At 41.4% G+C, this 10,966-nt stretch overlaps 2 protein-coding genes and 1 long non-coding RNA gene across 7 annotated transcripts in view; 2 read left to right on the top strand and 1 right to left on the bottom strand.

Moving 5' to 3' along the window:
* The window catches only part of cnot10 (CCR4-NOT transcription complex, subunit 10), a 16,375-nt gene extending 8,885 nt beyond the window's left edge, over positions 1 to 7,490 (top strand). For 2 of the 3 annotated variants that reach the window (XM_024281190.2, XM_024281189.2), the window contains exons 13-19: positions 492 to 572; positions 650 to 763; positions 1,763 to 1,893; positions 1,965 to 1,997; positions 2,076 to 2,203; positions 5,890 to 5,965; positions 7,182 to 7,342. In XM_024281190.2, coding sequence (XP_024136958.1) covers positions 492 to 572; positions 650 to 763; positions 1,763 to 1,893; positions 1,965 to 1,997; positions 2,076 to 2,203; positions 5,890 to 5,965; positions 7,182 to 7,342 — 724 coding nt within the window. Of the gene's footprint in view, positions 1 to 491; positions 573 to 649; positions 764 to 1,762; positions 1,894 to 1,964; positions 1,998 to 2,075; positions 2,204 to 5,889; positions 5,966 to 7,181 lie in introns of all 3 variants that reach the window. The other variant, XM_024281188.2, reaches the window with a different exon arrangement.
* LOC112152013 lies at positions 7,040 to 9,326 on the bottom strand. The gene is made up of 2 exons (XR_002920212.2): positions 9,228 to 9,326; positions 7,040 to 7,683 (listed from the first exon to the last, which is right to left on the bottom strand). It is a non-coding gene; the product is annotated as an uncharacterized LOC112152013 (long non-coding RNA).
* Positions 8,814 to 10,966, top strand: part of ano10a (anoctamin 10a) — a 17,762-nt gene continuing 15,609 nt past the window's right edge. Inside the window, exons 1-3 of one of the 3 annotated variants that reach the window (XR_002920209.2) lie at positions 8,814 to 9,104; positions 10,330 to 10,464; positions 10,538 to 10,738. Coding sequence is in view for 1 of the 3 variants with exons in the window: in XM_024281191.2 (XP_024136959.1) it covers positions 10,335 to 10,464; positions 10,538 to 10,738 (331 nt within the window). In the remaining 2 variants the exon portion in view is untranslated. The remainder of the gene's footprint in view (positions 9,105 to 10,329; positions 10,465 to 10,537; positions 10,739 to 10,966) is intronic. The other 2 variants (XR_002920211.2, XM_024281191.2) reach the window with 2 other exon arrangements.

Here is a 10,966-nt window from a genome sequence, read left to right as displayed (position 1 = left end):
ATCATGAACACAATCGCTAACACAAACATGCTCAAAATTATGATCACAAACATGCACACAATTGTGAACGCGATCATACACAAAATTATCAATACAATCATGCGCAAAATTATGAACACAATTGTCAACACAAACGTGAGCAAAATAGTGAACAGAATCGTGGACACTAACATTTACACAATTGTGCACAAAAACATGAATACAAACATGCATACAATCATAAAGACGGTGAACACAAATGTGCACGTAAACATGCACACAATCATGCACGTATGTGTGATTAAAGCAGCTGATGTGAAGGAACTGTGAGAACCTTTGGTTGAATATGGATTCGTTCTGCTTTCATCTTGGTTGTTCCAGATCTGAGCTGATATAAAGTCGTATCAGTTTTTAAAGAGCTTTCTTTACTTGTGATCCGAATCATTTAAATGTGACAGACGTGTCCAAACCTACATTGGTTGCTGACAGTCTTACCTTTGTGTGCTTGGCAGCATTAAGGGTCAGGAGACAGACAAGTTCATGTCTGCGGCTCCATCGTCTCCTCTCAGGAAGCAGGAGGTGGAGAACTTGCGGTAGGAGCTCCTTCATCTCCAGCATCTCTGTGTCATCACGCTGTGTCTGTGTGAGGCTAACGTGTCGCTGCCTGCAGATGCTCCATACTGGCCTGCAGTGCCTACGTGGCCCTGGCTCTAGGAGACAACCTGATGGCTCTAAACCACGCTGAGAAGCTGCTGCACCAGAACAAACTGTCTGGATCCCTCAAGTGAGTTCTGCTCCGTTTCTGGATTCTGCTGTGGGATCAGCATCCATCAGACCAGCTGCTCCACTTTTTTCTAGTTCTTTCCCTCCTGTGTGTTAAAACCACTTCTCAGCTTAACAGTTACAGCAGTTTAAATAAAATTGCGTGTCAGACACAGATTACATGAACACACACTGATAGAACAAATCAAACAGGTGATACTCTGGTTCACTTCAAGGGGCCATGAAAATTCGACTTTTTGAGGTTTTAAATGCATTTTACTGTTCATTCCGCACTATAAACAACCCCAAAGGCGTTTGACCAGCTCAGTGGCCTTGTGGTTGAGTGTCCGCCCTGCGATTGGAAGGGCATGAGTTCAAATCCTGGCCAAGTCATACCAAAGACTAAAATATGGGACCCAGTGTCTCTCTGATTGACTCAACATTAAGGGGTTGGGTTGGGAGGTTAAACCACCAAATGGTTCCCGAGCGCGGCTGTGTCTGCACCTCACCCCTCCCCCAGGGGAGGGGTCAAATGCGGAGAACAAATGTCACACTTAGGTGCGTGACAAATAGTGGGACTTTAACTTTACCTTTGAAAGGCTTAAGAGAATCATGGTAGGGCCCCTTTAAAGCACATGTCAAAGTCGAGGCCCGGGGGCTGGATCTGCTCCTCTGGGTAATTCTGTCCGGTGACTCTTTTCTGTGAGAGAAATTTCATTTCCTATGGTTTTATATGCTAATATGATTAAACGGTTTTCTGTGCATGCAGTCAGATTCAGAATTGGCAGAAATCTGAATCAATTGTCCAAGAAAAGTGGAGTGTCTGTAGTTCAGGCCCGTCTCTGGTGTTAATCCTGCTTCAGTATCTGTTGTTGAGCTGGACTGTGTGAGCCCAGTTTCTGATTGACTGAACCATCACCTCTGCTCTGCTCTGACGAGCACCCTCTGGGGTAAACTCCCTCCCTGGGTCAGGTGGATGGATAAAAACTGCAGCCTGTCTCTGCATGTTCCTCCACTGCAGGTTTCTGGGTCGCATCTACGCCGCTGAAGCCCTCATCTCACTGGACCGAATCTCAGACGCCATCAGCCACCTTAACCCGGAGAACGTGAGCGACGTGTCGGTGGGTGTCGTGAGCAGCGATCCGGACCAGGGTCAGTGGGTTTACTCTGTACAGCAAAGCTGCACTTGTGCGTCCTCCGTTCTCATTCTGTCTGCTCTGCAGGTGCAGAGAGGGGAGAAGAGCCAGTCGAGCCCTGTGAGTGTTGCACCTTCAGTCAGCTGTGAGTCTGAGCGTTTGTGTCACTTACATCTCTGTGACGTCTTGCAAACGCAGCAGGGAAGAAGACGCCCCTGTGTTACCCCAGCAGTGTGGCGGCGGCTCGCTCCATCATGCTTTTCAACCTGGGCAGTGCCTACTGCTTGAGGAGCGAATATGACAAGGCCCGCAAGTGTCTGAACCAGGTCAGCCCCTTCGTCCACACACACCTGAAAGCACCTCCATGCACATTTGAACATCCCAAAGTGCTTCACAAGTTGAAACAAAAACACGATTGAGCAAAAACAGATTAAAAAGCATAGGCTGTAACGAGAATCCGAGTGTCGGATTCTCACAATCTGCTCTTGAAAATTTGAGTGCGAACCTTCGCGACGTCCAAGATCGATGATTTACGATCTATATAAATATAGCAGAGTGTAATGTAATATTATTTAGGAACGATGTGTTTATTGCTCTGCAGAATAATGCTGGATTTTAAGTTTATAAACTAAAATAAAGCCGAAAGAGCAGCTTTACTGTCACCGGAAGTAAGCCGATTTTCAAAATAAAGTGTAGGTGATGCTTCCTGTTTTCAAAGTAAGGCTTACGAGACATTTAAAAAATTAGACTAAAGTTCCGCTCACTGACATAAGTTCCAAAAACGAATTTAACACCGTAGCTTTAGCTCCAGTGTTTCCATTCTTTTGGTTATGGTAATTCTTCAACAGTTGACACAATTAATGTAACATCAGGTGATTCTAAACAGAGAAACACAGCCTCACGCTGATATGCAGCTCTGCACAGATGAAGAGCAGATGTAATAAATGGGAATCAGCTGATTCTACTGCAGAAAAAAAGTGACTTTTTATCCCGGATTTGCACCAATATTTAATGCTTAGAATGTAAAGTAATGCAGAATTTTGAGGATGGAAAACTGTGGAGAACATTTTCAGGTTTTGTGGTTAAATGATCCAAAACAACAGTGATGTTTATGTTGTTTACATTATTGCTGAACTTAACCAGAAGGTCGACAAAAATGTTTTTAAATGACAAACACCATTTCTTTCCATCTAAATCTGGGTTTTTATCAGTTTTGTCGATTCTGATTTCCTGTACTAAATAAAGGTATAAATGATGCAGATTTAATGCATATAATTTCAATGTTCATACATCCAGTATAAAGACACACACATAGCAACAAACATTACAGTAAAAAGTAAGAATCGTGGTTTGATTTGTGAATCGTTGAGCTTGATTCATGAATCAAATCAGATCACCACTTAAGCAACGATCCACAGCCCTAAAAAAGAACAAGACCGGGGACAGAAGTAACCACAACGTCAGGACATTTAAAAATCAAGAAGTCAAAAACTTCATTGAAAATTAAAAAAAAACAAAAAAACAATTAAAATAGCAAAATATTAAAACACAATAACATTCTGAAAGGTTCAATGTGAGTTACTTAAAAGCTAAACTAAAAAGGTTTTTTTTATTGTATTTTTAAAAATCTCCACAGATGTAGAGACTCAGATCCTCAGAATTGTGAATGAATTGTGGATTTCCAAAGCAGAAACATCACCTTGTTGAACCTCTTGAAGGGTAGCCAAACCCTAAATCCACTTTTTTGTCTGTCGATCTCTATAAATGGGCCTTTAAAAGTGCTGTCTGTTGGTCATTGCCAAATTATTGACAAATTAATATAAACTTGTGTAATTCTTGAAAATATGTGTGCTGCCCCCTACAGGTTGAAGCGAGGTATAACAGTTGCTGATATGTCAAACCATTTAAGTCCCAAATCATTTCAGAAGTCCCTCGTCATGATCTGCAGCTCCAGTAATGATAACAGTCCTGTTCCCCAGCCCCACCCCTCTGACTGGATATTCACATTTTGGCTGTGGGTGGAGTCAGCCTCCAACTTCCTTGTTTGGTGTCTCTTTAAAGCTCCTGACTGATATGGGAGTGCTGAGTTAGACACCCGTCACTGAAGCAGACCGACCAGCCTCATGTGGTCTTCTGCAGGTGTGGTCAGCCTGTAGTAAAACCTCCGTCACTGGTCTAGTCTGTAGACAGCACTGATGTTCACCATCCACATGTCTCCTTTACATCTGAAGCGAACATCACACTTAACTGTTAAACAAAATGACTTTTAAAAGTATTTTTATTTGGAGCAAAATGTTGAATTACATGAATCCACTAACACTCTGACGGTCTGGAGGAGGAAATGACACTCTTCTGTGTTTTTCAACTTCATCTGCCAGGTTTTACTAAAGAAAGCCAATTATCCAATCAGAGTCCTTGAACAAAGCCACACTCATCAATTAATAAAATGATGCTTTTCCTCTCCTTTTCTGTCTTTTTTTATTTTTGCCCGTCTGTCTCTTTTTCTTTTGCCCTTTTTAATACACATTTTTTCCTGCTGGGGCTTTTTTCCTGACAGTTGTTTAGACCTTAAATTTAGAAAAGTTTCAGTTTTATTTCCTCTTTTCATGCACCAGACTGCAGTTTCCAGTTTACTGCCCAGAAGAGTAAAAACAACAACTCTATTTTGGAATTGTGTGTCAAATTTCTTGCTTTCTTCTCAATTTTTCCTTTTTTACAGTCACGTGTAATTTTGCTTCATTTCTCCACTTTTTTTTTTTTAAACTCTTCTGTGAACTTGCTCAGCAACTTGTTTGTAACCTTTTGTTGCCGTTGTGATGGAATAGTCCATTGCTGCTTGGAAGTGGGACATTGGATCCCTTTTGCAGAGGCAATCTGGCTTTTTATGAAGTTGATAACCATTAGTGAAAAAAAAAGATCTGATGTTTTTATTAAATGTTCAGAGTGTCTGGGACCCAGATGATGGACCCTTTTCACGGTGGGTCAGACAAAATGGCGACAGGGCCGTGAGCGTGATACGCAACTTCCGGTTAAAGGATTTAATACCTTCATAAAAACACACATCGTTGCATTGCCCGTACACATTTTAATCACTTCCCAGGATAAATGTACTTGTTGTTCTACAGGATATTTTAGGGGATGATTGTAAAAACAGGAATGGTTTGGTTCAGTCAAAATGTTCAGAGCAGCTATGGAGCCACGTAGTTTCAGCTTTCAAAATAAGAGCAGCCAAGAAAAAAAAACCATCTCTGGTAAAATGTGTTTTATAACCTTACATGGAAATGGCTACTTCCATATTTTTGGAAACGGTTTTCAATTAATTTAATCATTTTTTACCTTTATTTTCCTGCAGATCAGACACAGTCATGAACAAAACCAAAGAGGAGTGATGTTAGAACCACGGCTGAGCTAACAGCAGCTCACTGACCGCAGTAGAAAACATTACAACAGGAATAAGTTTGACTTTAGTGTCAGACACGCTGGAATTGTCTGACTTTTGATCTGTTTACAATAATTATGTGAGAATGGAAATTTAGGAAACTTTTAACTGGTGAGAAAAGATCTTCTGCAGCTCCACGTCTCATAGACAAAGCTAATGCTAGTGTTAGCATTAGCACAGATTAAGAGAATAAAATCATAATTACCTTCATAGTCATACAAGCAGCATTCAGTGAAGTACAGACATTAACATTTTCCCACTTTTTTCTTTTGTTTTTGATTAACCCTTTAACACTGGAGCTCCAGTGTTTAAGTTATTTGATTTACTGTAACTTTTCAACCATTAACATGATAATTCCAGTAGATTGTGAAGGAGAAAAGCGGCTCGATGAGCTGCTTTTCTCCTTCACAATCTACTGGAATTATCACGTTAATGGTTGAAAAGTTGCATTGCGTTAAAGATTTTGTGTTTAAGCACCTCAGGTGTTAAAGGGTTAAACTTTTTTTTTTTTTAAGCTGCTCCTGACTCAGAAATCCAGTTTTTGTGTCATGTATAACGACTGGTCATCCTCAGGCTGTGTCCATCACAAACGGGAAGGAGATCCCCCCCGAAGCCATCCTGCTGGGCGTGTACCTGGAGCTTCAGAACGGTCAGTTCAGCACCACACTCCCACATCCTGGAGGTTCTTTGTCTGACCCACTACCTGCTGGACGGAGGAGGTGAATCAGGCCTCACAGCTGCTCTGCTTCCCCTCCGGACAGAACCCCCCCACACAGTCAGGATCAGTGAAGTGGGGGCTTTAAAAGGAGTTGCTGCTAACGAAATATATCACTAGAGATGACATGCTAGCTTGTTGCAAAGTTGTTCTCCATATTGGAATGGTATAGACGTCTGTTTACTGCTGTGTTACAATTGTACAAACAATCTAGAAAAAACAAGAATGTGACTTTTCACTAGTAAATTATTGCTGTCAGCTGATAGAGGAGAACTTCTAGAAAACATCTGAACAAGATCTGAGTGAGTTTACTCTCAATAGTGAACATTTAGCTCAGCTCCAAAAGCCACGCCCCCTCAGAGGAGATTTTAGAAACAGGGGCTTCAGATCAACAAGAAAAATTTATTTTTAAGAAATGTAGGTTGTGGGATATTGGTTAAAAACTTCATTATCACAATTAAAACACTACTGAGAAATTAAAAAAATTGTCATGGGGGACTTTAAAGATCCATTTGGGTCAATTTCTTTGACAATTCCCAACAGGAGCCACAAAGTCTTATGCATTTTCAGAAAAATAAGACACTGATTTGCTTTTATATTCATAATATTATTATGATAACTTTAAAAAAAACTTTTTTTGGCAAAATAAAATCAAGATTATTTTTTTTAAACTTGAAATAATTTATAATTGTGTCATAAATTGACATGACTTCCTTTCTAAATAAGACATCCTACATCATATAGGATCATCCCAATGCAGCAAACCATTAGATTTTCAGTTTACAGACACACATTTGCTATTCTAATGACCTAAATCAGAGCTAATTCAGTGATTTTTTTTTTGATTTTTTTTATAAACACTTAAAATCCTTAAATTTGTTTAAAAATAGGAAATGCAGAACTCAAAAATCTGTCAAGCTTTTGATACGTAATGTCTTTCAACTGTTTGTAAATGAGTTGAATCAAGTTTTATTTTCTATTTTACTACTTACTTAGTTTTTACAGTTATACTTTTTAAAAATGTTTATTTTCCTTTAACCAGAGAGCCACAGGCTGCAGACCCCTGCTCTAGTGTATTTCTGCACTAGTCATTAAATTGTACTTTGACCCACGTTCGGTCTGCTTTTCATCAATGGTGGTGTGTTTTTAGGAAACACCCAGCTGGCCCTGCAGATCATCAAGCGGAACCAGCTTCTGCCCATGGCGGTCCACAGGACCTCTCCAGACTCGCGCAGGAAAGCCACGCCGTCGCTGCAGTCCTTCCAGCCCCTCCAGCTGCCATCCTCCTTCTCACAGGTTCAGCGTAAATGAGCTTTGTTGGGACTGCAGACACAAGCAGCTGCTTCCAAAACTCTACCAAGTCCATCTTTGGCTCCCAGAGAGCAGCACTTTTATTTCTGTTCATCTACAAATTGTGCTTTCTGAGCAATGTCAATAAATCTTACTGTCTTCAATCAAAGCCAGTTTCTGCATCGTCTCTGATGTTGCTGGTTGATCCCGTTCACCGTGACCCTCTGAGCCAGACGGCGTGTTTGAGTATTTCTTTATTTAAATCATGATGGATTAGGAGCAGATATAAAGCCACGGTTTGAAAATCCTCCGGTTTGTGACGCAGCATCGTCTCTCTGGTCCTCTCCATTCTGATGCATCTACTTGGAGACAAATGGATCCGGAAGTAAATTTAAACATCATAAATGACGTATATCTTTGCAAAGAATTTTTAGGATTAAGATTTAAAGAAACATATAATTGCCTTTTTTGTGTCAAACATTGAAACTGTTCTTGATTGCATGTTTATTTTTTGGATGATTTTCATTTCTGGTGTTCTTCTAGTTTCTCTTTTTTTGTAAAATAAAAAAAAAATAGTTTCGGTATAAGTTCACATAACAGCCGGTTTCCTTTAAAGTTTTATTAATTTTGGGTATATTTTATATCAATGAAAATACATTTTCAAAAATCAAATGACTTTCTAATACATTTCATAAGTAGATTTGTTTATATTTCATTTAATTGAAATTCATGAAAAAGAGAAAAATAATTCATTTTTTATGATGCGTCTTTATTTTGCTCCTCTTTTTTCCCCATACTGGCCTGTTAATATGTTTTTAAGTGTTATGATGCTTCTACATGTTTTTTTTCCTCACTGGAGCCGGGAGTAAGGTATTTTCTATGGGTGACATCACACTCGCTTAGTCCAGTTCCCTTACAGACATGATATAAACCTATATGCCTTATGCCACGCATGTCAAAGTCGAGACCCGGATCCAGCAACCCAGATCATTTTATTGTATTATTAATGGACTGATGTTATATCGCGCTAATTTCTAACTGTTACAATTTTGACAACATATATTTTTATGAAGAGTAAAATATTGAAAGTTATTTAAGGTTTAAGTTGATTTATTCTTCTTCTTTTCCTTTTCAGCTTTTCCCTTCAGGGGTCGCCACAGCGAATCAGTTTCCTCCATCTAAGCCTGTCTTCAGCATCCTCCACTCTAACACCAGCCACCTTCATGTCTTCATTCACTGCATCCATAAACCTCCTCTTTGGTCTTCCTCTAGACCTCTTGGGGAATAAAATTCCTGCATTTGTATTATGCATCTAGTTCATAATTGTGTTAAACAGTTATGGTTTAAAAGTTTTGAAATTGTAGTTTTGTAAAGTCCATATCTTCTTCATAAGACTTGAAGGATCGTTTGCCTCTGGTTTGAAAAAAACACTACAGATGACTTCGGCTATAATCGTATGCATTCGTTACATTACGGCCGCAAAGAATTATGGGATTGGATCTCAGAAGAGTCCCCGATCTTCAGTCGGTTTGTTGTTGGTCCATTTTCCGTTTCTCGCTGTTTGCTCTACATACAGTCTATGGCTCTGTCACATTTAAAGGGCGGCGTCCTCTCCGATGACCCACACGGTGCCGCGTCAGAACAGACACGCCCCATGACGTGGAGCGGAACCAGAAGTTTGCGCACTGTAACTCGAGCCGGGCTCTGCCCGAACCCGTCAACAAATTAAGATCCCGAACGTCCCCGACCCACGGAGCGGTTCCTCCTCCCCACTCAACTCCGGGTGAGTTCCAGAGCGGCGAGCCCGGTTACCGTGGAACCGGTTCCGCCATTCACGGCTTCACGTCAGAAGGAGAAGAACTTCATCCCGGTATTCTTAAGAGGTTTTCGAGGCGAGGAAGTTTACCTGCGGACTGTCGGGAGCGCGCGCGCTCTCAGCCTGTGAACGTTAACGCTGCAAAACTCTTATGGCAAGCGAAAAGGCTCATTAATCGCCAGCATAAGCGGAAAAGGATAAAACTCTGCTGCTGACGCGCGCGCGCTGCTGCCATCCCGTGGAGCTTTCATCAGAAACATGACTCAAAATCAATCCTGCTCCTCGTATGTGTCACAGTCATTGTCCTGAGGAGAACACCAGAGGAACATGTCATCACTTTATAGATCTCATGTCAAAGTCGAGGCCCGGGGGCCGGAACTGTGGAGAGAATAGACTCACTCCGATTTATGGGTGCAGAATTCTTGATTTGTTACTCATATAATACGTTTTGTGCATAAGTAAAAATAATTACAAACTTTAAAAAATACAAAATAAAATTTGCACAAATCAAAATCACAACAGCTTGAAACCAATTACACATGCAAATCTTTAAAAACCACACAAACCACGCCTCAAATTCATCCTTAAGTGATGCGTTTAAATACTACTAGAATGCTCGGTCAGGAGAGTTTTCTTATCAGCCGTTTTAAACTTGGATTGTGAATTTTATGTGGTGAAACTTGAAATGTTCCCATGTAAACAGATATGCCTGGAAATGAATATAAAAACTCTAAATGAGCATTTTTAAAACACGTATCCCTTTTAAAAATAAAAATATCTCCCGGATCACTTTCTCTCTGCCACCTGACAGCTTCCAGCATTCACACTAGCATTATCACAGGTAATTCTATATATCTAGTTCATAATTATGTTAAAAAGTTACGGTTTTATACTTTTAAAAATGTAGTTTCAGAGTGTTTGACACCGCTGGCTTAGAGAAATCATGACCCGACATGATCACTACAGCTTATTATCCCGTTCAGCCGGCACCCTAAGGTGTGTTTTGGATTTGGCCCCCTATGCGATTGAGTTTGACACTGCTGTTGTAGATGAACTGCAGCAGTCAGGAGTCTTTTCATTTGACAGGAGATGAAGTCAGAAAAGCTCAGTGTGTCCAGGAGAACCGGGCTGTGAAGGCACCAGGAGCTCCTGGTTTTCTGTGGATTTCAGAGCTGGATCTTGTGTCCTGCAGGCGAGATGGAGCCTTCATCAGGCGGGGGCGGGACCACCTTTCAGCCTCTGGTGGTGCTGGAGCTGGCCTCCACCACGCCGGAGGAGGCCGTCGGCTGGCTGCTGAGCAGGATACGGGAGCGCCAGCAGAACGGAGGTGTGGAGCAGCGTGTCAGGAGCCGGTTTGGTTTGACCGAGTCATTCACTCAGTGTGATTGATTGTTTTTAAGGTGCTGAGTTGCTGGTGGAGCAGTTGAGTCTGGGAGCAGCGGAAGGTGGAGAAAAGAACAACCAGAACCTGTTTGTGGTGGGGGCGTCCTGGCAGAGGCTGCTTCATGGTGCGGAAGAGTCTGGCCTCTTTAAGGAGTACAGTGACGGCTCCATGAGGGGGTTCACCTGTGCCAACAAGCACAAGTTCAAGGGCTTCACAGGTATCTCCTGTTTCAGAGCCATTGATCAGGATTTTAAACCCAAACTGTTCATGAGTCGTCTTTCAAAGCCCGGCATGCTGTGGTAGAATGGCCAGTAGGCGTGGTCTCAGTCTCACTCAGACCTTCTTCACACCCCCAACCCAACACTAAAACATGGTGATAAATATTGAAGCTATCCAGCCGTACAGTTTAGATTCAAGACGTCGTGGATCTGTTTGTCTGGAAGTG

The sequence above is a fragment of the Oryzias melastigma genome, linkage group LG16, assembly GCF_002922805.2.
Source record: "Oryzias melastigma strain HK-1 linkage group LG16, ASM292280v2, whole genome shotgun sequence".
Lineage (NCBI taxonomy): Eukaryota > Metazoa > Chordata > Actinopteri > Beloniformes > Adrianichthyidae > Oryzias > Oryzias melastigma.
Note: the sequence above shows the minus strand (reverse complement) of the source record. Positions and strands in the feature narration are given on the sequence as shown.